At 50.4% G+C, this 27,722-nt stretch overlaps 1 protein-coding gene across 1 annotated transcript in view; it reads right to left on the bottom strand.

Moving 5' to 3' along the window:
- Positions 1 to 554: 554 nt before the first annotated feature.
- SLX9 (SLX9 ribosome biogenesis factor) overlaps positions 555 to 27,722 on the bottom strand; it is a 74,677-nt gene continuing 47,509 nt past the window's right edge. Inside the window, exons 3-6 of the mRNA XM_075607141.1 lie at positions 23,257 to 23,319; positions 12,561 to 12,723; positions 5,838 to 5,906; positions 555 to 1,304 (exon numbers count right to left, since the gene is read on the bottom strand). Of these exons, the coding sequence (XP_075463256.1) occupies positions 1,178 to 1,304; positions 5,838 to 5,906; positions 12,561 to 12,723; positions 23,257 to 23,319 (422 nt within the window). The 3' untranslated portion in view covers positions 555 to 1,177. The remainder of the gene's footprint in view (positions 1,305 to 5,837; positions 5,907 to 12,560; positions 12,724 to 23,256; positions 23,320 to 27,722) is intronic.

Genomic DNA, 27,722 nt, shown 5'->3' with positions numbered 1-27,722 from the left:
ATTACAGATGTTCAGGAAAACCCACAGAACAGAGCCCGCGGGGAGCTAACCTCCAAACAGTGCCCTCAAATTGTGTTGCGCTTAGTTAATGGTTTGAAGATTTATCCGGCCTTCTCGGTTAGTAAGTGGGCTGCCCACTTCTTAAAAATCACCATTAACCCCTTCTTCGATGGGCAGGGAGCATGCAGATAAATGCATTGCATCTGGGTGCTTGTAAGAATTTAAAGAGCGAGCCCCACATAGTAGCAAATTGAATCCAGCGAAGGGGATATGTTGAAGATGGATGATGGATGCCTTCGATAAAACAAACATCCATTAGTGTGCTATTTTAATATGACAATGTTTGCAACCAGGAGCTTGGGTTTATTATAGCGCCCTTCTCTCTCCCGTATCCTGTATGCCGTCTTTCTAGTTGGTCATCTGACATTTACGGGTTGTGAATAAATCTGGTTGCCTTTTATTGCGGCACAGAAACAATATTAACCATCACACCGCCCCCCACCCATTCAGAGTAACAAATATGCTAGAGAAATGTACCGATTTTCCAAAAATGATTTAAAATACTTGTTTTGACTTTTTATTTATTTTTTATTTTTACAGCTATTTTTCTGCTTTTGGGCTGCATCAGTCATAACAAGTGGGTTAATTACGGTTCCTATATCAGGTTGTTGGTCAGGAAGGTTCACGCCAATCTAAAGGAGAGCGACGCAGAATTAAAACATCCATCATAATATGTGCACTGCTCGCCTCCTCCTAAATCACAATCCTCAATGGGGAAGCTCATGCACAAGGGGAGAAATACACTGCCACAATGTTAATATAAGCACTATTTGAAACACAAAATATGCCTTGCTACACAAACTCCTTAAAAAAGGCGTTCTAACATACACTTTTGTCATAAAAACCATCCTGGATGCAGCGCCTCCTGCCACTCCCACACCCAGGGAATGTCCGTTTCTAAATGAATGTAAGCCTGCGGCGTTGCTTACAAAGAGACCCCGTTTTTCAGGGCTTAGCGTCTCAGGAATGGAAAATGTCAATAAAGTATTAAAAACAGGCTTCAAAACGACACACAAACAAAAACACTTATTGAGTAGGGCAGTGCAGATTGCGGCTTTAATAGTTTACGGAGGTGTGTTCCCTTTCAGTGCCACGTGTTGTGGGTTTCTGGCAGTTGTTAGCTGGGGTCCCCCTCTTTCTCTTGTCTCATGCGTTTCAGCAGGTGCTCCCCTACTGCTGCCAGGGGGTTCGCCTTGTAGGAAGGGTTCTTTATCAGCTCCTGAACCCGGGATACTTCTTCCTCTCTGTGAAGGAGACAATGTCGCACAAAACGTGGTTATAAACTGCTCAAGTTACATGGGAATCAACATGATACTCTGCGTACGCTTACTACAATAAAACAAACGGCATTGCGAGACTGTACTGGAACTCGAGAAACTTGGACGCACCCTGAAAATGAACCGACTGTACTTTATAACTATGCCGAGTATCAAACAGCATATGTATCACTATGTGCGCCTGATGAAGGGGTATTGACCCCCGAAACGTTGTTATTAAAGGTCCCCACAGAATAAATACACCAAAATAAGGTCAAGCGCTGTTGGGCAATTTTTTAATTCTTGTGTGTGACGGATTTACTTATCAATGTTTAGCTTTTTCAATCCTCGCACATCTTCAGCGGGCACCTACAGTTCTCTTTCGTCTTTATTCTTTTCGAAAATTAGGTCTGTATACTTTATGGCCGGGGTGGTTACACCAGTCCCCGAGGGCGACCAACAGGTCAGGTTTTCAGGACATCCCAGCTTCAACACAGGTGGTTCAATCAGTTCCTGCTTCAGCACAGAAGGCTCAATCCGTGTCACTCTTCGACTGAGCATCTGATTGAACCACCTGTGCTGAAGCAGGGATATCCTAAAAACCTGGCCTGTTGGTAGCTCTTGCGGACTGGAGTTGGCTACCCCTGCTCTATAGAGACTGGTTTTTTGAGTATCAACAGCACCCAGAAAAGAAACACAAACAGAAAACAATGCACCGGGAGAAGAGTCGAGTATGTACAGGTCTGCGGCGGGGAAGTGTCACACTGGAGTTTGGCTCATCAGTAGCCCAAGCCCTGGCAGCTGTGCCAGCTCTCTCTGCACATGGGCGGCTAGGACTGAAAAGTGGCTATGGCTCCCTGGGGTCGCTGTGGAATCAGAACGCTTGTAGAAATTAGAGGCCGTCAGCCAAAGAAAACCATGTGTCATCCAAAGCAAACTGCAGAGAGAGAAGAGGCGAGGTGAATCGTCAAGTGTTTTATATCCATGTGTTATCAGCACTCGACATGTGTGATGTCTTTATTCAATATGCTGATCGCCTGTGGGAAGAAAGCATTGCAACAACCCTGGGGTGAGCAGAGGAAGGGTATTTTGAATCAGAGCCAACTGGTTGAATGGAAACACGGCATAGTGGTTAAAAGGGTTGGTCTGAAATACATGTGGATTTAAAACCACCCCCTTTGAAGCCATTTGTACCAGTGTGATCTCAAACTAATTACTATGTCTGCTTATGCTTCAGTTTGGTCAACTGAATTCAGGTAACATTACGGCTGTGCAGAGGTACAAGTGTGTATGTGTAAAATATGATTATATTTAATTCAATTAGGAATCACTTAGCACCAGATAAATATATAGCGTGTTACAGACAGCGAGACAGACAACGTTCCTCATTTAATATGCAGTGACGTTGCCTCCCTGTGCAGTAGAAGATTTTAATCCTAGTCATTTGAAACCAGCTGATCGTTCTACCAGTAACAGGGGAAGATTTTTTGCAGCACACTGCTGTGGTGGTGCTCAAGTCCAGTCCTCAAGACCCCCCTCCAACAGGTCTGGTTTTCAGGATATCCCTTCAGCACAGGTGGTTCAATCAGTAGCTCAGTCAAAGACTCAGCCACTTGTGCTGAAGTTGGGATATCCTGAAAACCTGACCTGTTGGGAGGGTCTTGAGGTCTGGACTCTAGCACCCCTAGCATACTGAATAGGGGCCTAAGAGAATGTAAGCGCTGCTATCCAGCCACTACAAAAAAAGGTGTGTACTATGTGGCCTATTCCGGTAGCTCCAAAGTGTGACAAACCGCTCCTAAAGCGCACTCTCTGATCGGACTGGCATGCTTTGCTTTTATGTAAGCCCTTATAGCATGTCCAATCTGTGTCTTAACGGCTTTTTTAGAAGCGGTTTCACTCCGGGTCCAACAATCCGATCAGTTTGTCAAAAAAAGCCTCAAACTCGCATTTTTTGCCCACACCTTCTATTCTTGTACCTCCGTTACTCAAACCGCGCTTAAAGAGTGCCGAGATTGGCATTGCGAGGCCCATCCAGAGCCTGAAATATGAGTTGGGCTGAGAGCGCAAACCCCATAAAATCAGACTGGGGATGGAGTTCGCAGCACCTCCGTTCATTCCGCTTCTCCAGTGCAACCCAGGCAGTTTGTCACTTATTTTTAGATACGGTTTAGAAGACGCAATTTGCAATAGAGAATGGAGTTTTTCTTCTTCACATTTTATCCGCTACTTCTGAACGTGCCAAACCGCGCGCTTTGGCAATGACTACCTTGGAGCTACAAGAATAAGACCCTGTCTGTTTGGGAATGTGTTTTTTGCACCTTTATAACACAGCCCATTACAGCGGAATAATGTGCTCCTTCTGCCTCTGCTGGTCTCTTACCAGTTTTCCAGGATGTTTCCAGGCCGGTAACAAATCCCCGGGCATGTCGGGCGGTTGCCTGCCAGCTGCTAACAGCTGATCTGTCAACTAGGTCTCCTTTGTTCCAAAGGGGACACATCCCTGAACACGCGGGAAGCACATATACACGTCACCCCACAGGTGCTGCAACTCTGTCACTGCGCGGTACACGTCGGGCGGCTTTTTTTTTAACCCATACTCCAATACCAACATGCACGCTGTATAATGATCCCAAGTAGCTCTGTACAGTTCTGGCTCCTAGAGCACAAATCTTTTTAAGAGATCAAAAGCACTTGGAAGTAACCACCATTTCCCTGCCTGAAATGTGTAGGCCGGCATATTACCCTGATAACTCGGGAATAAACAGGCAGTAAAAAGAACATAAGTTTAACTGTGGGATACCCCAAAAATATCCCATCATGCTTTTTTTCCTCTCCTGGTCACTTCCTAGGACAGGGGTGGCCCAGTCCAGTCCCACCAACAGATCAGGTTTTAAGGATATCCCGACTTCTGCACAGGTGGCTCTATCAGTGGCTCAGTCCAGGAGTGTGCAAAGTGGGGGGCACGGCTGTTACAGAGACCCCGAGTTTCCCCGAAGGCATTTAAAATAAATGCCGGGGATCGAGCGAGGCCTCTAGCTTTTTACTTGCCTTGGTTCCAGCGACGCGCCTCCATGGCAACCGACGTCATATGAGCCGTGCAGGGGGGGGGGGGGGCGCACAAGCCGGAAGGGAGAGTAAACGGGGGGGCGCATTAAGGTAAGTTTACGCAACCCTGGTTCAGTCAAAGGCTGAGCCACCTGTACTGAAGCAGGGATATCCTTAAAACCTGACCCATTGGTGGCTCAATAGGACTGGAGTTGGCCACCCCTGTCCTAGGACCTAAAGCTATGAAGCAGTTGACAACATCCAAAGATGAATGTGCAGGTTATATAATGTTACATAGTAGATGAGGTTGAAAAAAGACGTACGTCCATCAAGTTTAACCTATGCTAAAATTTAGACGACAGATACTTTATCCTATATCTATACTTACTCATTGATCCAGAGGAAGGCAAACAAAAAACCCCAGAGTCATATCATCCAATGATATCTCATAAGGGGAAAAATAAATTCCTTCCTCACTCCAAGAATTGGCAATCGGATTAATCCCTGGATCAACATCCTTCCCATGTATACTTATTTGGTATATCCCTATATACCTTTCCTTTCTAAAAAGATGTCTAACCTTTTTTTGAACAAATGTATTGTATCTGCCATCACAGTCTCCATGGGTAACGATTCCACATTGTAACTGCCCTTACTGTAAAGAACCCTTTCCTGTGTTGCTGGTGAAATCTCCTTTCCTCCAACCTTAAGGGATGAGCCAGAGTCCTTTGCACTGCCCTTGGGATGAATAGTTCTTTTGAAAGCTCCCTGTACTGTCCCCGAATATATTTGTATATAGTTATCATACACCCTCTTAGACGCCTCTTTTCTAATGTAAATAAATCTAATTTATCTAGCCTCTCCTCATAAGTTAGATTGTCCATCCCCTATATTAATTTGGGGCTCTTCTCTACACGCGCTCTAGTTCCATAATATCTTTTTTAAGGAGTGGTGCCCAAAATTTTACTCCATATTCAAGGTGTGGTCTTACTAATGCTTTGTAAAGGGGCATAATTATGTTTACTTCCCTTCCATCCATTGCCCGTTTGATGCAAGATAAGATCTTGTTCGCCTTTGCAGCTACTGCATGACATTGAGCACTATTGCTAAGCCTGCTGTCCACAAGCACTCCTAAATCCTTCTCCATCAAGGATTCCCCCAATTTAGCCCCATTTAATTTGTAAGTCGCCTGTTTATTCTTGCTTCCCAAATGCATAACTTTACATTTATCTGTATTAAACCTCATCTGCCATTTACCTGCCCACGTTTCCAGTCTCTCCAAGTCCTTCTGGAGAGAAATTACATCCAGCTCTGATTCTATTACCTTACACAATTTAGTATCATCAGCAAAGATAGAGGCTTTGCTCTCTATGCCAACCTCAAGGTCATTAATAAACCCCGCCCCCTCCCCCCCAAGGATAATAGTGTTATTGATGGATGAGGGACACCTGACCTGGGACTTCCTATACTCACATTATCCTGCGTTTTTGGGCAGGCCTCATTTTGCTGTAGTCAGACGGCTCTGGCTTCTTCTTCACGTTACTGAAAGGAGAGGTGGGTAAAACATCAGAGCGGCTCAGTGGAATCACCCCTGGGGCAGCTTATTAATTGCATCGGAAGGGCTGGGGAATACGCTGCAGGGGAGCTGGAATTATAAAAAACGGACAGTCGTGGGGTCAAATCCTACTTCCAGGCACGAAGCATGGTCGTTCTTTTTGTCGGGTACCACACATTAGCGTGCACGCTGTCTCGGGGGAACCGCTGCCTGTGGTGGCCTTGCAATAAAACCCTGGCAGCACTATGTGACGGGTATATTATTATTCTTAGTCTGCACCGAAGGCGCCCAAGAACAACACTGACAGAAATAACAATGATTTGTTGTAGTGAAAACGGCACACTGCACCTCTTCTGGCACTGAAGGGGTTACAAGTAAAAACCATGGTGGGGGGGTGGGGGGGGGGGAGGAGGGGGTCTATTTATCAGAGGAAAAGGAACTAAACCCAGAGCTGGGGGACTTACCGGTTAATAAGTTGCACTCGTTCTGTCCTAGACTTTGATAAATAGACTCATATGTGTTCATAAGACAATTGTCTAATAAGTACATAGATATCCATACAAATTATTTACACGAGCAGGGTGACAATGATGAATTACATTAAAAAAAAAGGCCTTTTATTTAATATCTTTGAGAAGCATTTGTTAATGGGGGGAGGGGAAAGACAATTTATTGCATTTGTATTGTCTTCTGTTTCTTCCCTTACAGTATGTATGTCTTTATTTATATAGCACCATTAATGTACACAGCGCTTCACAGCAGTAATACACGTGACAATCATATAAATAACAAAGAATACAAATAACACAATGGGGAGAAGTGCTTCATACATAAAAGTAACATTTAGGAAGAGGAGTCCCTGCCCCGAAGAGCTCACAATCTAATTGGTAGGGAGAACGTACAGACAGTAGCCTCGGGCAGAGACTTCCCTGCCAGAGGGTCTGGCTACGTAATGTGGATTGTAATATGACGGTGCAGGTTCTGCGTCTCTCTACTGGAGGGCCCCACCTGGTCGGTTTAAAAAAGAAAAAAATGAAGGAGTAGGAAAAAAGAAATAAAAAAAAGCGGGTCACTGTTGCGCGTGTCACTGCGCGGCCATATTGTTTTTTAGGTCCCTCTCTGGGATGACATGCAGCTGGGTGCCTGTAACACCTTTGTCAGCCTTTACAATAGGGGCCCCTTGTTGAATTACACTGCACGGCCAGCATTTATTATGAATCATAAAGCCTTCTCTGCACGCCCTCCCCCCCCCCCCCCCCCCCCCCACGCAGCCCTGTTCTGTACTCTGAAAGAGTGAGGAAGCTGGGCTTCCAGCAGGGCTAATCTTTTATTAATAACCCTTAGAAATCGCTCAAGGATTTTATGTCCTTCAACACATCAATTCTAATCTCTTCAAATAAACGCTGCTGTTGAAATGTTTATAGATTATCATCGTTGGATATGAGTGGTGTGACGTGATGCCGCATTCACAATGTAACCCCTGGTACATTATCAGAAAACACATTTAGCACGCCTTTTCTCAGGTGGTCACTGCGATGCTGACCTTCCTATTATATGCTGCAGCACACTGGAAATTCATTGTACCGTTTGAGGTTTTGGCATAGTAAAAAAAAATATGGTTTCATTCTCTGGCAGGAAGAATGCCTTCAGAAAATGCATATTATATTTCTATGGAAAAATAAAACGGGGTTTTGGCAGTCTACATCGGGTCAACTCTGAACACCTCCTATGGCTTTCAGCCCACAAAAAACTATAGACGCAGCTCAGGCCTGTTCCTCACTGAGCACATCAGATGAAGCTTCGAGGCAAAGCTGCTCAACTCATTTTCAGAGGTTCATATCTCCTCCTGCCGTGTTCTGAGCGGCGTGGCAGAGAAGGGAACATGGTCCCCAAGTACCTTAAGAGGGCACTGGCAAACTGGGGTTGAGTATCATAGGAGTAGCCCTAAAGTAAGAGTGACGTCTACTCAACATTTCTTGAAATATTAAGCATGGAAAATCCATGCTGCTACTTAACTAGCATTATCTGGATGGGTGTGTGAATAATAATTATGTGCAAGATATATTAACCCAATTTGTAATAGAGGTTCCTGCAAAGCATTGAACGAGTTATGTTAAGTAGATCCAGGTGAGCGAGTAGTTGTGTGTTCTCCGTTGAACATGCTCTCCTAGCTCTAGAGCAGGGGTGGCCAACTCCAGTTCTCAAGGGCCACCAACAGGACTTAAGGATATAACTCGTTCAGCACAGGTGGCTCAACCATTGGCTCAGTCAGAATGACTGAGCCACCTGTGCTAAAGCAGGGATATCCTTAAACCTTGTCCTGTTGGTGGCCCTTGAGAACTGGAGTTGGCCACCCCTGCTCTAGAGTATGGACTATAAAGAAAAAGTCTTTACATTGATGAGCACAGTTACACAAGTTTAACATTTGCAGTGTTGACAGAGCAAACACATGGCATATTCCCACAGCTTATATAAAACTGCTCTGCTTTACACAATGTGCTGTGCGTGGGTGGTTATAAATAAAGAAACACTTTTGCTTCTTTTTTTTTTCTAATTACTGATGCTGCTGATTTTCTGCAAAGATGCAAAATCTGAACACATCTTATCTTTTGCATAGCGCACTTGCTGGTATTTTCCTTGAATTCTGTCCCGGCCCGATACTGGTCACCATGTCAGCTGGGGAGTCTGAGGACATGCTAAAATAAAACAGAGTTGATCGCAAGGTGCAGTACAGGCTGAATGGGCCTGGGGGTAGCAAGTCAAATAGGCTCACAGTAATGGTGTCATTGGCAACAGTGGGAGTTCTATGACTACATGAACAAAGCAATTGATTAAGGGTCCAGGCAACAGAAGGGACCGGATCACACCAACTCAGATTTACTTGGGTATTTCTCTACATGGCTTAAATATTAATTGCATGGAGAATGTTCAGATGAGCGTCAACACAAATTGAGCTTTCATCTGACTCACATTGCACCTGCAGCACTGGGTTCCATTCCTTGGGGGGGGTCTCATGTGCCGAGTACTGGGGGCCCATCACTATATTTCTGTGCACTCCAATTTAGCTGCAGTGCTGGAGCAAATGTCCTGTCACATATTGCCCAAATCAAACATGGCAGCCCTTGCAAAGCTGTATTGTGCCGGTTACATTTTAATTTATAATATTTACAGCATTTCAAGTTCGACCATGGACTGAGGCAAGGAAAGCCAACTCCAGCCCTCAAGGGTCACTAACAGGTCAGGTTTTCAGGATATCCCAGCTTCAGGCACCTGAAAACCTGACCCGTTGGTGTCCCTTGAGGACTGATAAAGGCCAACGATTAACCTCTGCTAATAACTATTCTGATTAAACCCTCAATGGTACTTCTGAAATATTTTACATTCAATTGAATGGAAATGAAGGTTTAGCCATGATTAACCCTGCAGTACTGCAGGTGCGTGTTACACATTGCTTAGGTGTGACTGAGGTGTGCGGAGCCCAGGGTCACGTGGCATCACCTCACCTAAGAAGATAGCGTCTGGCTCTGTAGGTAGAGATACCCATCATCATTGCACAGTGAGAAGGTCTAGAAAGATTAAGCCTTGTTTGTGCTGGAATCTTTCCATGGAATACTTTCTGGCACTGGAAGGTGTATTAGGGCATAGCACTGCTTAGTCAATATAGGCCTTCGAGGGAGATTCACTAAGCTCCGGTGAAGGTATTTCAGCTCGATCCAGTGTTCACTGCTATGCAAGTCAGTTTGAAGCTTAGTTACTCCCAGCGCAAGCCCCTGTACTGGATAAAAAATTGTGACCCAATAAATAAAAAAAAAGCTCTTCTAATTCCTCTGTCCCTGATGTTGGTTTAAAAAGAAAAGAAAAAAAAAATACACACAGAAATGCTACATCAAGAGCCTTTACACGTCAATGCAGGATTTAATCCCCCCATTCTCACCATGTCCCATCTGTCCACTGTCCACCATAGGCCATGAGACAAACCGGTATAGGAACAGCTCAGTACCAAGAGGTGCACTTGCATGTTTAGCTTATTCTTAGCTGATGCCAATGGGAAACTTCATATAATAACATACGGTGTACAATGAAATATACTCCAGTGCATCTTGTTTGCAATGTTACTGTATGTATTTTACCCTGTGTAACACGCTGTATATGCAGTGGTTTTATTTATATTGTTTATTAAATACCATGACCAAGTACTAAGGAACAAATATTTTAACATGGTATTATCCGATAGTGTATACACACCTATGGTGCTTATTCACTTTTAAAAGCCGGTGTAAGAACCACCGTTGTGTTCTAGAGGGGGAGGAGGGGAAATCACATTTGTTGCAGAACAGGCACATATGCATGGAAACGCTTATTCAAGTTAATGGGCATTTCCATGTGCTGGTTCTTATGCTCTAATCTTAAATCATTTAGGACTATTATTGTTGAGTAAATGGCAGCAGAGGGGATAGGGTGAAGCAGCATGTGACAATCAGCACAAGCCGAAACAAACAAAAAAACAGTCAGTGATTTTGGGTTGGAAAAAAAAATTCTTTAAAGAAAAGGCGATTTGAGGCTACAAGTATATAGTATGTATGTATGTGTGTATATATATATATATATATATATAGCGCCATTAAAGTACATAGCGCTTCACAGCAGTAATACACGTGACAATCATATAAATAACAAATACAAATAACACGATGGGAAGACGTGCTTCACACATAGAAGTAACATGTAGGAAAAGAAGTCAATGCTCCGAAGAGCTTACAATCTAATTGGTAGGTAGGAGGGTGTTCTGGTAAGTGCGTCTGCAAGGGGCTACGGTTTATGTATGAGGTGTATAGCATGCCTGCACAACACGTGGCCCGCACGCACTCACTGTGCGGCCCGCACGCACTCACTGTGCGGCCTGCACAACACGTGGCCCGCACGCACTCACTGTGCGGCCCGCACGCACTCACTGTGCGGCCCGCGGCGGCTTTCCCCCTCCTCCCTCCCGAGTCCGCTCTCCCCCTCCTCTTCCCTCCCGAGTCCGTTCTCCCCCTCCTCCTCCCTCCCGAGTCCGTTCTCCCCCTCCTCCTCCCTCCCGAGTCAGGTCTCCCCCTCCTCCTCCCTCCCGAGTCCGTTCTCCCCCTCCTCCTCCCTCCCGAGTCCGTTCTCCCCCTCCTCCTCCCTCCCGAGTCCGTTCTCCCCCTCCTCCTCCCTCCCGAGTCCGTTCTCCCCTTTCCTCCTCCCTCCCGAGTCCGTTCTCCCCCTCCTCCTCCCTCCCGAGTCCGTTCTCCCCCTCCTCCTCCCTCCCGAGTCCGTTCTCCCTGTCCTCCCGAGTCCGTTCTCCCGAGTCCGTTCTCCCCGTCCTCCTCCCTCCCGAATCCGCTCCCCCCTCCGCCTCCCTCCCAAGTCCGCCCTCTCCCTCCCGAGTCCGCCCTCCTCCTTCCTCCCGAGTCCGCCCTCAGGACTGCAGGGTAGGAGCGCACTCTAGCAGTGAGTCACTTCCATGCCTGCTGCTTGCTAGAGCGCGTGCGTGCAGTCCTGCCTGCTCTGCTGCCGCCGCCTTCTCCGCCGGCAACCGGGGCAAACCGAGGTAGCCATATCGGAAGGGGGGGGGGGGGCAAGATGATGATACAGGGGGGCGATTTGAGGTGCGTGCAGGGGAGGGGGGTGATTTGAGGTGCAGGGGGGGGGCGATTTGAGGTGCAGGGGGGTGATGTGAGGTGCAGGGGAGAGAGATGAGTGATGCAGGGGGAAAAGATGTGTGAAGCAGGGGGGGAGAGAGATGTGAGGTGCAGGGGGGGAGAGTGATGTGAGATGCAAGGGGGGAGAGTGATGTGAGGTGCAGGGGAGGGATGTGAGGAGCAGGGGGGGTGGGATGTGTGTGGTGTGCAGGGGGGTATTGTGTGTTTGATGTGGAGGGGGAGTATTATGTGTGTGGGTGAGGGGGAGAGATGGGGGTATGAGAGATGGGGAGTCTCGCAAAGGTTGATGATGAGGGGTTCTGGGGGAGATATTGGAGGATGATGATTATGATAAAGGATGCTGGGGGAGATATGAGGATGATGAAGGGTGCTGGGGGAGATATATATCTCTCCCAGCACCTCTCATCATATATCTCCCCCAGCATCCCTCATCGTCATCATCCTCATATATCTCTCCCAGCATCCCTCATCATATGAGGATGATGATGATGATGAGTGCTGGAGGAGATATGATGCTGATTTAACCCTTGCGGCCCAAATCTTTTTTCCTTGGAGCAGTTCGGCCTTCTCACTTTACGAGTTGTGCAGGCCTGGTGTATAGTATCAGCCACGGAGCTACTCATATGCTTCGTTAAGCAGGTGTGTCTTAAAAGGTGACTAGAGAGGGTGCTAGTCGGGGAAGGGCAGTCCAGAAGTGTGGGGCAGTCAGTGAGAAAGTTTTAAGGCGGGAGAGGGCTATAGATACAAAAGGTTAGAGAGAAGACATCTTGTATAACTGTACCACCACCAATTAGTACAAAAATATAGGATAGAGAAAATGAATATGGTGAAGAGATTATAAAAGTAGGTAAACCTATACAAATTATTCTTCGTATATGCCGTGAATTATTCTGGCGGAGAAGCCATTAAAAAGGGTCTATGCATTTAGAGGTCACGCGGCCGTACTGCTGTACTTACGCTTTGGGCTGCTTCCGGGGTGCCCTGGGTTTGCGGACAGAGATTAATTCAGAAAGTTCAGGGAGGGCGTCCACAAGAGGCCGCATGTCCCCAACTACTGGTGTAGCTTTCCGCTTGGCCTGGGCTTTCTGTGTCTGCTGAGCCAGCTTCAGGGCTTCGATCTCTAGTTGAAATGAAAGGAAATGGTCATTACGTGAGGGCCACTCAAATCAACACTGTAAATTAGCTTTCAGATTTGACCAGCGCCTGTGCACAGGCTCCTCTAAGAATAGTGATTGTTGGAAGCCAGGAACTATATGGGTACACCCCGTATTATACAGTGCACCATAATTGTGTTTTAGGAAGAGTTGGAAGGGACAGATTATTTATTTTTTTACAGCAGATTTTCATAAAGAGCTGAGTTGGAGTGAAAATTCATTACAAACTCTAGTTTCACCTGCTGCCCTCCCTACACATGGTGCTTCCTGGGGCTATGAGCTTGCAGCTCCGTTTACTGCTCTCCAAATTGAAAACAAGATTTTCCGCTTTCATTCAAAAAAAAAAAAAAAAGATCGGCCAGTTTGTATTGAAATGGATACACGCCAGGCACAAAGTGCAATTGAAGGCAGATGTTGAGGTGCAACATAAATATAGTGCTGATACAGAGTAAATTATCCATCCACCGCCATAGCAGTGCGATAGAGCAGCTGCCGTGGCGTGCGTCCATGAATCTCTTATGTCGATGCTTACGTGTGCAGTGATACTGAAACGGGCAGCTTTGTAACCAGCAGCATATGAAATGAAGCCTTTCGTAGCCCTGAGGGATCTTGGGGTTTATCTGGCCGTTGGGATACACAGAAAGTGCCAGGGTTTGCTTAACTCTTTGAGTGCCAGACGTGTCAGCAACGCATTGCACCATCCCTTCGGCGCTCGAAGAATTAAAGTGACACTGCTATTGCACACTGCCAGTGAAGGGCTTGAAGCACAGTGGATTTGTTGTGCTGCTTGGACTCCTTTGCTGATGGTTGATCACTGAAAGAGGACGTATCTCCTAACTCGCCAAATAAGAACGGCTAATAGAGTCGGCGTGGAAGCTTCTCTCTTCAGACCTCCACACACCTAGAATGTTTGTTTCCAAATGAATCTTTGAGAGCCTCCGCGTGCTCTGCAGAAAACGAGGTTACATACAGCTTCTCTTAACTTTTCACATCACGAGAAAGAATGTGGGTGAATTATAGTGTTGCTAAGTCGAAAGCATGAATAATACAAAACCTTTTCCTACTCCGAGGCTCACTGGGGGATTGTAACTTGGAGAATACATTAATTTGGTATTTGTAGCAATGGGTTAGTATCAGTGGGGACTTGGAAGCAAAAAAAAAAAAAGCTAAACAGAGATGGTAGAATATACTTAAAATGGGAAATAAAAAAAATGTAATCTCAGTAAAGGAATTTTAGATTTGTTGCAAAGTTATTGCAATAGAATTGGCTGAAACTAAACAAAGGGATTTTTCAATCAAACATGGGGTGGCTAATCCAATCAAAATCTTCCATCTGACCAAAAACAGATCCCGCAGGATTATCAAATAAACAAAAAAATCCATAACTTTCAAGTGAATTTTGTTTTCTTTAGATAAAATTGAGGCTATTTTTGCCCTACTTTTAATGCAGGGAGACTGAACCCTCCTAGCACTCTGTGGTGAAGCATGCCGCTGTGAATAGCAATTGCATTACAAATTGTTTCAGCTAACACAATTTGGGCTTCGTTGTTGAGGTTTGGGAAAGAGGAACGGCCGGCATAAAACGCGTTCCTGTTTATGTGATAGTGCAGGCAGAGGGTGCAGTGTGCTTCATGTTTGCGGATTGATGGGGAACATTATGTAAAATTACTTTTGCTATACCAGACTCAGATTCGTGATATTCTTATCTGTTTTTTTTTTAAAAATCAATCATGCATGAGAGTGGTGCGCAAATATTTCAGTCCGCGCCCCTGCCTGCTCTCCCCCTCTGTTCACCACCCCCCACCTTACCCTTTCTCTGACGACACGTTGCCATGACAACGCAACAAGGTGACCCCCCCCCCCCCCGCGGCGGCATTTGGCGTTGCCAGAAGCAGCCGGAGACCAGGTAAAACACTTAAGAGACCTCGCGCACTCCCCCGGCATTTAATTTAAATGCTTTGGGGGAGAGCGTGGGTATTCTGTAAGTGCCATGCTCCTCCCACCCCCCAAAAAATGTCAGGCCCCCCTCTGGGGAACCCTCCAGTTTGCGCGCCCGTGATGTGTGGTGTTTTAATGACGACATTAAAAGTACTTGGTACTTGATTGCAGATCAGCAAAAAGGGGGTTTACTTCCCAGTAACCAAACTTCATAAGAAACATGGAAATGCTCATTTAAGCAAGTTAGTTATTATTTTTTTAGATTGTTAAAGCAGCCGTCTGTGCCGATTGCCATTTATTTTTCATTTGCTTACTTTAATATGTCTTTTCTTACCCTCTTAAAAAAAAAAAAAAAAAAAAAAACAGGTTTGTAAAGTGAAACTTCTTTGCAGGCACCTACCAAACGAAAATTTCCCTGGCAGTAAATTGCCTTCATGGAAGCCATCAGGGATGTCAGTGTTGCCAATTCGCAACAGCGCATGCACCAGTCGCTGGAGAGTCTCCACCCGCACCGAGCACAGGGCACCGCGGTCACCCACCTCCCCTCCTCACAGCATCTCCGTGATCGAGCCCCCCTCCCCCCTCAGGAAGAGCATGAACTCCGGTTCTGAGCTTCTGTGCCCCGGCTCCCCCGAGATCTCTGCGCACACACACACACACACACACACACACAGTCTGACACACACACACACACACACACAGTCTGACACACACACACACACACACAGTGTCTCACACACACACACCGTGTGACACACACACACACCCAATGTCATCACACACACACACAAAGTCTGTCACACACACACACACACACACAAAGTCTGTCACACACACACACACACACACAAAGTCTGTCACACACACACACAAAGTCTGTCACACACACACACACACACACAAAGTCTGACACACACACACAAAGTCTGACACACACACACAAAGTCTGACACACACACACACACACACACACACACACACACACACACACACACACACACACAGTCTGTCACACACACACACACACACAAAGTCTGTCACACACACACACACACACAAAGTCTGTCACACACACACACACACACACACACACACACACACACACACACACACACACACACACACACACACACACACACACACACACACACACACACACACACACACACACACAAGTCTGTCTCACACACACACACACACACACACACACACACACACACACACACACACACACACACACACACACACACACACACACACACACACACACACACACACACACACACAAGTCTGTCACACACACACACACACACACACACACAAAGTCTGTCACACACACACACAAAGTCTGTCACACACACACACACACACACACACACACACACACACACACACACACACACACACACACACACACACACACAAAGTCTGTCACACACACAAAGTCTGTCACACACACAAAGTCTGTCACACACACAAAGTCTGTCACACACACAAAGTCTGTCACACACACACACACACACACACACACACACACACACACACACACACACACACACACACACACACACACACACACACACTCCGTGTGACACACACACACTCAATGTCTGTCACACACACACACACACACACACACACACACACACACACACACACACACACACACACACACACACACACACACACACACACACACACACACAGTGTCACACACACACACACACACACTGTGTCACACACACACTGTGTCACACACACCGTGTGACTAACACACTCCGTGTGACACACACACACACACACTCCGTGTGACAAACACACACAATGTCTGTCACACACACACACACACACACAATGTCTGTCACACACACACACACACACACACACAGTCCGTCACACACACACACACAATGTCTGTCACACACACACACACACACACACACAATGTCTGACACACACACACGTCTGACACACACACACACGTCTGACACACACACACACGTCTGACACACACACACGTCTGACACACACACACGTCTGACACACACACACGTCTGACACACACACACACACACACACACACGTCTGACACGTCTGACACACACACACACACACACACACACAATGTTAGCAGCACCCAGACTAATAACACATACACCAGATCACCACTAAGACCACTACATGCACCCCTCAGGGGTAACAGAAACACCGTTAGGACCACTTGCATGCAACGAGTGACCAGACTCACCTCCTTGATCTTGTCCCTCTGCTCCCTCACTGCTGGGTCCTCCGGCTCCTTCCCCACCCCCCCACCGGCGGCCTGAACACCATGCCGGGCAGCTGCTTCCCTGCCCCCGCCGCCCTCGCCTTGCTGTCCTGCGCCAGCCTCACCGGTAGGGCACCAGGACACCGCTAGGACACGGACTCCGGTCCAAGTCACTAGAGATTTGCAGGAGGAGGGAGGGCGCGCGGGTGTATCGCTGCTCGGCGGCGCACCGCTAGGACATGCACATGTGTTCTCTGGGCAGGCAAGCAGACAGCTAGGACTACTTTGTGACTTCTTCAGTGCAGGCTGACCGCTAGGACGCTGGTGTTCCCCCCCTCGGTGGAGAAAGCAGACCGCGCCTCCCCGCAGGTGATAAATAATAATAAAGTTTATTAATCTGTAGCACAGCGGACTCGCGGGGGGGAGGAGGGGGGAGCTCCTCCTGACTCTGCTCCCGGTGTCTGGAGCGGCTTGTTCTCGGGGTAGAGGGGAGGGGGGGGGGGGGTATTCTCAGCCTGCCAAGTCCTGTCAGCCAATCAGGCTGCTGGATAAAAAATAATAATAATAATTCAGCGCGAGCAGGAAATATTTAAAAAAACACATGCGCTGCTTGGGCGGCCATAAGGAGCTCGCCACGAGGTCAAATCCACTCGCCACGGGCGTGTGGGGGAATAGGTTGTCGAACACTGTATATATATATATATATACACACATATATACATATATATATATAGTGTTCGACAAATAATGATAGCCGCTGGCGAGCCGTGCTGCGGCTCTATGAATTCCCCTGCTCCATGATTGGGTTAACGCGGGGAAGAGCCCCTGATCTCCTGCCCCTCCTGCCCCTGATCTCCTCCCCCTCCTGATCTCCTCCCCCTCCTAATCTCCTCCCCCTCCTGCCCCTGATCTCCTCCCCCTCCTGCCCCTGATCTCCTCCCCCTCCTGCCCCTGATCTCCTCCCCCTCCTGCCCCTGATCTCCTCCCCCTCCTGCCCTGATCTCCTCCCCCTCCTGTCCCTGATCTCCTCCCCTCCTGCCCCTGATCTCCTCCCCTCCTGCCCCTGATCTCCTCCCCCTCCTGCCCCTGATCTCCTCCCCCTCCTGCCCCTGATCTCCTCCCCCTCCTGCCCCTGATCTCCTCCCCCTCCTGCCCCTGATCTCCTCCCCCTCCTGCCCCTGATCTCCTCCCCCTCCTGTCCCTGATCTCCTCCCCCTCCTGCCCCTGATCTCCTCCCCCTCCTGTCCCTGATCTCTTGTCCCTGATCTCCTCCCCCTCCTGCCCCTGATCTCCTCCCCCTCCTGTCCCTGATCTCTTGTCCCTGATCTCCTCCCCCTCCTGCCCCTGATCTCCTCCCCCTCCTGCCCCTGATCTCCTCCCCTCCTGCCCCTGATCTCCTCCCCTCCTGCCCCTGATCTCCTCCCCCTCCTGCCCCTGATCTCCTCCCCCTCCTGCCCCTGATCTCCTCCCCCTCCTGCCCCTGATCTCCTCCCCCTCCTGCCCCTGATCTCCTCCCCCTCCTGCCCCTGATCTCCTCCCCCTCCTGTCCCTGATCTCCTCCCCCTCCTGCCCCTGATCTCCTCCCCCTCCTGTCCCTGATCTCTTGTCCCTGATCTCCTCCCCCTCCTGCCCCTGATCTCCTCCCCCTGATCTCCTCCCCCTCCTGCCCCTGATCTCCTCCCCCTGATCTCCTCCCCCTCCTCCCCCTGATCTCCTCCCCCTGATCTCCTCCCCCTGATCTCCTCCCCCTGATCTCCTCCCCCTGATCTCCTCCCCCTGATCTCCTCCCCCTGATCTCCTGCCCCTGATCTCCTCCCCCTCCTGCCCCTGATCTCCTCCCCCTCCTGCCCCTGATCTCCTCCCCCTCCTGCCCCTGATCTCCTCCCCCTCCTGCCCCTGATCTCCTCCCCCTCCTGCCCCTGATCTCCTCCCCCTCCTGCCCCTGATCTCCTCCCCCTCCTGCCCCTGATCTCCTCCCCCTCCTGCCCCTGATCTCCTCCCCCTCCTGCCCCTGATCTCCTCCCCCTCCTGCCCCTGATCTCCTCCCCCTCCTGCCCCTGATCTCCTCCCCCTCCTGTCCCTGATCTCCTCCCCCTCCTGTCCCTGATCTCCTCCCCCTCCTGCCCCTGATCTCCTCCCCCTCCTGCCCCTGATCTCCTCCCCCTCCTGCCCCTGATCTCCTCCCCCTCCTGTCCCTGATCTCTTGTCCCTGATCTCCTCCCCTCCTGCCCCTGATCTCCTCCCCCTCCTGCCCCTGATCTCCTCCCCCTCCTGCCCCTGATCTCTTGTCCCTGATCTCCTCCCCCTCCTGCCCCTGATCTCCTCCCCCTCCTGCCCCTGATCTCCTCCCCCTCCTGCCCCTGATCTCCTCCCCCTCCTGCCCCTGATCTCCTCCCCCTCCTGCCCCTGATCTCCTCCCCCTCCTGCCCCTGATCTCCTCCCCCTCCTGCCCCTGATCTCCTCCCCCTCCTGCCCCTGATCTCCTCCCCCTCCTGCCCCTGATCTCCTCCCCCTCCTCCCCCTGATCTCCTCCCCCTGATCTCCTCCCCCTGATCTCCTCCCCCTGATCTCCTGCCCCTCCTGCCCCTGATCTCCTCCCCCTCCTGCCCCTGATCTCCTCCCCCTCCTGCCCCTGATCTCCTCCCCCTCCTGCCCCTGATCTCCTCCCCTCCTGCCCCTGATCTCCTCCCCTCCTGCCCCTGATCTCCTCCCCTCCTGCCCCTGATCTCCTCCCCCTCCTGCCCCTGATCTCCTCCCCCTCCTGCCCCTGATCTCCTCCCCCTCCTGCCCCTGATCTCCTCCCCCTCCTGCCCCTGATCTCCTCCCCCTCCTGCCCCTGATCTCCTCCCCCTCCTGCCCCTGATCTCCTCCCCCTCCTGCCCCTGATCTCCTCCCCCTGATCTCCTCCCCCTGATCTCCTCCCCCTCCTGCCCCTGATCTCCTCCCCCTCCTGCCCCTGATCTCCTCCCCCTCCTGCCCCTGATCTCCTCCCCCTCCTGCCCCTGATCTCCTCCCCCTCCTGCCCCTGATCTCCTCCCCCTCCTGCCCCTGATCTCCTCCCCCTCCTCCCCCTGATCTCCTCCCCCTCCTGCCCCTGATCTCCTCCCCCTCCTGCCCCTGATCTCCTCCCCCTCCTGCCCCTGATCTCCTCCCCCTCCTGTCCCTGATCTCTTGTCCCTGATCTCCTCCCCCTCCTGCCCCTGATCTCCTCCCCCTCCTGTCCCTGATCTCTTGTCCCTGATCTCCTCCCCTCCTGCCCCTGATCTCCTCCCCCTCCTGCCCCTGATCTCCTCCCCCTCCTGCCCCTGATCTCCTCCCCCTCCTGCCCCTGATCTCCTCCCCCTCCTGCCCCTGATCTCCTCCCCCTCCTCCCCCTGATCTCCTCCCCCTCCTGCCCCTGATCTCCTCCCCCTCCTGCCCCTGATCTCCTCCCCCTGATCTCCTCCCCCTCCTGCCCCTGATCTCCTCCCCCTCCTGCCCCTGATCTCCTCCCCCTGATCTCCTCCCCCTGATCTCCTCCCCCTCCTGCCCCTGATCTCCTCCCCCTCCTCCCCCTGATCTCCTCCCCCTCCTCCCCCTGATCTCCTCCCCCTCCTCCCCCTGATCTCCTCCCCCTCCTGCCCCTGATCTCCTCCCCCTCCTGCCCCTGATCTCCTCCCCCTCCTGCCCCTGATCTCCTCCCCCTCCTGCCCCTGATCTCCTCCCCCTCCTGATCTCCTCCCCCTCCTGCCCCTGATCTCCTCCCCCTCCTGCCCCTGATCTCCTCCCCCTCCTGCCCCTGATCTCCTCCCCCTCCTGCCCCTGATCTCCTCCCCCTCCTGCCCCTGATCTCCTCCCCCTCCTGCCCCTGATCTCCTCCCCCTCCTGCCCCTGATCTCCTCCCCCTCCTGCCCCTGATCTCCTCCCCCTCCTGCCCCTGATCTCCTCCCCCTCCTGCCCCTGATCTCCTCCCCCTCCTGCCCCTGATCTCCTCCCCCTGATCTCCTCCCCCTCCTGCCCCTGATCTCCTCCCCCTGATCTCCTCCCCCTCCTGCCCCTGATCTCCTCCCCCTCCTGCCCCTGATCTCCTCCCCCTCCTGCCCCTGATCTCCTCCCCCTCCTGCCCCTGATCTCCTCCCCCTCCTGTCCCTGATCTCTTGTCCCTGATCTCCTCCCCCTCCTGCCCCTGATCTCCTCCCCTCCTGCCCCTGATCTCCTCCCATGAGTCAGGGGGGGCCCGGCCGGGCGCCAGTTAATTAATTTTTTTTTAAAAAGTTGAAAAAAATGGCGGTGATTCCCGTGGTCCCGGCACGCATGCACACACAGGGCAAGCAGGGTGTCCTGCCCTCTGCGCTGCCTGTTCCCCCCAGCAACCCAGCCCCCCCGTATACTGTGCATTCAATAACGATTGTGTATATTGTGTGTATATCTGGTTTATACATTCAATATAGACATCCAGGCATCATCATAATGTATACTGACAGTGGAGCTCTCATGAGGAAGGGGGAAACACCAAAACAAGCCCCGCGCGCAACCCAGCCCCCCCCCCCCGCACACCCCCGCTCCCCATGTGGGACGGAGGGGGAAGCGCCAAAACAAGCCAGCTCCACCCCGCACACCCCCGCTCCCCACGTGGGACGGAGGGGGAAGCGCCAAAACAAGCCCCACGCGCAACCCAGCCCCTCCCCCCCCCCGCACACCCCCGCTCCCCACGTGGGACGGAGGGGGAAACACCAAAACAAGCCCCGCGCGCAACCCAGCCCCCCCCCGCACACCCCCGCTCCCCACGTGGGACGGAGGGGGAAGCGCCAAAACAAGCCAGCTCCCCCCCCGCACACCCCCGCTCCCCACGTGGGACGGAGGGGGAAGCGCCAACACAAATCCCGCGCGCAACCCAGCCCCCCCTCCGCACCCCCCCGCTCCCCACGTGGGATGGACGGGGAAGCGCCAACACAAGCCCCGCGCGCAACCCAGCCCCCCCCCCCCCGCACACCCCCGCTCCCCACGTGGGATGGACGGGGAAGCGCCAACACAAGCCCCGCGCGCAACCCAGCCCCCCCCCCCCCCGCACACCCCCGCTCCCCACGTGGGACGGAGGAGGAAGCGCCAACACAAGCCCCGCGCGCAACCCAGCCCCCCCCCCCCCCGCACACCCCCGCTCCCCACGTGGGACGGAGGAGGAAGCGCCAACACAAGCCCCGCGCGCGCAACCCAGCCCCCCCCCCCCCGCACACCCCCGCTCCCCACGTGGGACGGAGGGGGAAGCGCCAACACAAGCCCCGCGCGCAACCCAGCCCCCCCCCCCCCCCCCCGCACACCCCGCTCCCCACGTGGGACGGAGGAGGAAGCGCCAACACAAGCCCCGCGCGCAACCCAGCCCCCCCCCCGCTCCCCACGTGGGACGGAGGGGGAAGCGCCAACACAAGCCCCGCGCACAACCCAGCCCCCCCCCCCCCGCTCCCCACGTGGGACGGAGGGGGAAGCGCCAAAACAAGCCCCGCGCGCAACCCAGCCCCCCCCCCCCCGCACACCCCCGCTCCCCACGTGGGACGGAGGGGGAAGCGCCAACACAAGCCCCGCGCGCAACCCAGCCACCCCCCCCCACACCCCCCGCTCCCCACGTGGGACGGAGGGGGAAGCGCCAACACAAGCCCCGCGCGCAACCCAGCCCCCCCCCCCCCACTGCTCCCAACTTGATACGGAGGGGGAAGCGCCCGGGGGTGTCCGCCTCTGAAGGCGGTCGCTTCGGGGGGGGGGGGGGCCTTGCAGAGGCCCTCCTGCCTTGCGGAGGCCCCCGCTGCGATGTGTGACCCCCCCCTGCCTTGCAGAGCCCCTGCTGCCGTGTGGAGGGCCCACTGCCGTGCAGAGGCCCCACTGCTGCCACGTTCGACCCGGTGAGTGTGTGTGTGTGTGTGTGAGTGACTGTGTGTGTGTCTGTGAGTGAGTGTCTGAGTGAGTGTGTCTCTGAGAGTGAGTGTGTCTCTGAGAGTGAGTGTGTCTCTGAGAGTGAGTGTGTCTCTGAGAGTGAGTGTGTCTCTGAGAGTGAGTGTGTGCGGGACTAGGGGCGGGGTTGGGGGCGGGACTAGGTGGAGAGTAGATTTTTGGGTGATTTGTCGAACACTGTATATATATATATATATACACACACACACACACTATAGTGTTCTTAATATATACCTGAGAGTTTTATATATCAACAGGTGAATGCGCTTCATCGATTACGTCCATTATGGCTGTATCAACCACCTTGAAGACATGGTTAGGACAAAAAGGACCTTGAATCCAGTATTGGCTAGTGCAAGAAGGGCATACTTACTCTGCAGCCATCGTTCCCGTCTCTCCTTTGCCTTTTCCTTCTTGGGCACGAGTATCTTCTCTTCTGGAAGCAAGAAAAAAAAACAGGCAAAGCAAGGGTGAGGATCTCGGGGTCTAGAAGGTGAAGTGTGCACACAAAGCAGGATCTGCAGTCACAGCTCTGAAGTACAAGGCACAGTTTAGAAAGAAAAAACTGGGGCACATGCCCTACTCGTGCTAAATGAAATACTACGGATGAAACACTTATTAATGCAAAAAAAGACACAGACCGTTACAGCTGAGGATGCCACAGTGCAGCAAGATATTTGCAAGTTCAGTTGAACTGTCTTCACGTGGGAATCAATATACACCAGAAATTCCAAGAACAGAATACTGGACTTCATTAAGTCTGAGTATTTCTCACTCTACTCATAATTATATATATATACATATACATATACATATACACACACACACACACACACACACACACACACACACACACACACACACACACACACACACACACACACACACACACACACTTTAAAATGGGCCTCCTAGGACTAAAGTGAAGTATTTCCAGTGACATGTTAAAGGGCTCTCATCTAAGGTATTGTATGTCTTTATTTATATAGCTCCATTAATGTACATAGCGCTTCACAGTAGTAATACACGTGACAATCATATAAATAACAAATAATATAAATAACAGATCATGGGAATAAGTGCTTCAGACATAAAAGTAACATTTCGGAAAGGGAGTCCCTGCTCCGAAGAGCTTACAGTCTAATTGTTAGGTAGGAAGAACGTACAGAGACAGTAGGAGGGAATTTTGGTAAGTGCGTCTGCAGGGGGCCAAGGTTAATGTACAGTATCATGTGTATAGTATTAGCCACGGTGCTGCTCTTATGCTTCTTTAAGCAAGTGTGTCTTAAGGTGGGTCTTAAAGGTGGATAGAGAGGGTGCTAGTCGGGTATTAAGGGGAAGGGCATTCCAGAGGTGTGGGGCAGTCAGTGAGAACGGTTTAAGGCGGGTGAGGGCTTTAGATACCAAGGGGTAGAGAGAGAAGACATCCTTGAGCAGAACGCAAGAGTCGGGATGGTGCATAGCGAGAAATTAGGGCTGAGATGTAAGGAGGGGCAGAAAAGTATAAAGCTTTAAAAGTGAGGAGGAGAATTGAGTGTGAGATACGGGATTTGATAGGAAGCCAGGAGAGGGATTTCATGAGGGGAGACGCTGAGACAGATGTAGGAAAGAGTAGAGTGATTCTGGCAGCAGCGTTTAGGATAGATTGTAGGGGAGACAGGTGAGAGGCAGGAAGGCCGGACAGCAGGAGGTTTTGTCAGAGTTTTAGCAGTCGAGCAACAGAGGAAAGGGCGTATCTTTGTTATATTGCAGAGGAAACAACAACAGGTTTTAGATACGTTTTGAATGTGAGAGGTGATTGATACCTTTATTTTTTAACCCAAATCTGACACCTGTTTTTGTTAGACTTGGGAGGGGTTTGATTTCGTCTGGCTGCTCCATTTTGTGTGATGTGACTGTGTGTGTATATAAAAAGTAGTTGTACAGCCAAAGTCCCCCCTCCCCATCTCCCCTTATCTTTATTGGCTCTCTGATAAGAACAGGGTGGGATGAGGGGAAAGAAAATACTTGTTTCACAAAACACTCCCCATTAAGAGGCCCCTAATACATTCAACTGGCTGACTGAGATTGCACTGTTAAACTGTAACTTTTCTTGGTATGATGTAGCGCTCAGGATATATACAGTTACCTGCTTGTAATGTTTTACCGTTTAATAGAGCAAGATGGCTGACATACGTGGTAAGACATACGTTTTGATTCAGTGTGCCTATAGTGACGTCTCATTACATTTCTGAAAATAAAATACTGTAGGTTCTGATTTTTTGGGACGCGTTCCTATTTTGTATTAAAAACATTTGAAACTAATTAAAATGGGTTTTTAATATATTGCATTTAAAAAATAAATAACTATTTCCCCTACCCCTGAACACCAGAGGATGGGAGTACTGAAGGGATTAAACAATCTACCAGGGAGGAAGGGGCGCGCCTATACATCTGGGAAAGAAGGAGGTGACCCTATTCTCACTGGCAGCTCTCTCTCTGCTTGGACCCGAGGTACAAGCAATCACTCCCATGGCTGACTAATGGCAATACCGCGATAATACATTGTAATATCAACTTCTGTGCTATACTGATACAACCATCATATTGTTATATTGCCAAACTCTACATACAACACATACAGCTTAGTGAATATGGGCCCTGATCGGAGGTGCGTTTCCACAAAAACGCCCTGAATGGGCCATTTATTTACTGAGCAGTTCTACTCCAAAAGGCTGGAAGACACGGCACAGCCCATTCACTTGGGTGGAAGTATGTTTACTACGCAGTGTCAGAAGTGGTCTCATGGAGCAGCACCACTTGGTAAATATGGCCCAGGCTGCTGTGATCAGAGGCCATTAATAAAATCTACAAGAGTGGGCCACATCTCACAACCCCTCCCCCCCCCCATATCCATTTTCTATATTTTAAAACAAAAGATGTTTGGGGCATTATAAAGTAATGTATGTGATCACTCTTAGGGGAAGTAAAACAGGATAGAGGAATTAAACAATGTGGTGAAATTAAGAGAGAAGTGAGGGTCTTTGTTACACGTGCCCACAGCTCTGCAGAGAACAGAAGTGCCCTATGTGATCCAATATATAGCCAGTGTAGCTTCGAAGAGAGAACTAATTACCCTGCCAAAAGAATATTTAATAGCCCAGCACACGACCTGTGTAAACACAGATGTAACCAAATGACTCTTCACGCAAGTTGTTAAAATGACCCTCTTCGCGTCCGGCGCAATGCGCTGCTGGTCCCTCTAGCAGTGAAAGGGTTAATGAGTGGGCTATCATGTATTACCTATTGAAACGCTACAGATTTGCTTTAATTGGCTCCGCTGACCATTTTCAGTCCCATGCCACAGGGGTCAGCTGCGCACGGATTCAACAAAATCAAACATGGGGCAATGAGGCAGACGTGGGAAAAGACATAAGCCGAAGCGAGTCCTGGAGCAGGAATGCTGGGAGAGAATGAGCCCTTACAATCCCACGTACCAAGACGTACCCACGCTTTTTAAAGGTTTACACATGCTATGATTTATTTGAAAGGGGAAAAAATTTGAAGGAAGCTTATTTATGTAAGGATCTATTTGTTGTAATCATTTTTTCACAATCCTGCAGAAAATCCATGACATTTTATTCACAACAGGAATATAAACCATCACTTCTAGTTTGGCTCCACCCAATACCACCTGTGCTGAAGCAGGGACATTCTTAAAACCTGACCTGTTGGTAGCTCTTGAGGACTGGAGTTGGCCACTCCTGTGCTGAACCTGAAACCATCCTAATCATTAGTTTTTTTTTTTGTTTTTTAACGTGCCTATTTTATGTATTTTCATTGAGTTCCCATTGTAGCAATTTTCATGCCTCTTTAGGCCTCGGGCATGGTCAGCGCTTATGCACTGACCCGTGCTGAGGCGCGCTGCTGCTCGGCAGTGAGCCCCTGCAGCCGCAATGAGAGCGGCTTTAGCAGGGGCTTGCGCACGCTTCCGCAAGCGTGCGGAAGCGTTGGTCTCAGAAAATTTTTAGATTTTCGCGCTCATGGGAGCGCAGGGCCGGTCACGTGAGTGGTTCGCCCAATGAGGGTGAACCAGCTCCGTGACGTCACAGCCGTCCCCCCTACCCTCCCCGACACGCCCCCGAACGGCGTGTGGTCTAAGGCCAGGGAAAGCACCCGCTTTCCCTCAGCGCGCCTCTGCCCGGCTGGATTCACCCTGGACGCAGCCTTAGTTTCACTCATGTCTTTAAAAACAAACTTAAAACATTAATACATATTTGTAGCTTTAACCATGTCTGTAATTGACTATTCTCTTTGCTGAACTGTCCGTTAAAAAAAATGTAATGTATCCCAAGGCATCATTTAACATCCTTCCTGGCAGAATGTTTTTAAATAAATACTGTCAAACGGTTAGCCTCCCACATGTCATCTCCTGATTACAGACAGAACATATCACTACGAATGACACGCTAAATGCCTCACACAGATATGGGTGACACAAGGAAAACCACAAGCATCTGGGATCGTTTCAGCAACGATCACACACTGTGTGCATGGTCCGACTCGCCTGGCTCACCACTATGTACCTAAAGAGACTTCAGAAGCCTCTGAGTTTGGTAATGAAACCACACAGTTCACAAAAGCTGTAAATATGAAAGGTTGGCTGTCCCCCAGTTGTGCAGAGAGGCAGACTGCTAGCAGAGGCGCTGGAGAGCAGCGCGAACAAATAAATTAGGAGGGGAAACCGCAAGATAACCCTGGAGCTGGAAGCTGCTTTATGTGAAACGGAAATGCCCTGAGCGTCAATCTCTTCTATGTCTTGAGAAAACCGGGCCACGTGTATGTGTTTGCAATGTAGGC

This window comes from Ascaphus truei, chromosome 7 (genome assembly GCF_040206685.1).
Source record: "Ascaphus truei isolate aAscTru1 chromosome 7, aAscTru1.hap1, whole genome shotgun sequence".
Lineage (NCBI taxonomy): Eukaryota > Metazoa > Chordata > Amphibia > Anura > Ascaphidae > Ascaphus > Ascaphus truei.
This window is presented reverse-complemented; position numbering and strand designations above follow the sequence as displayed.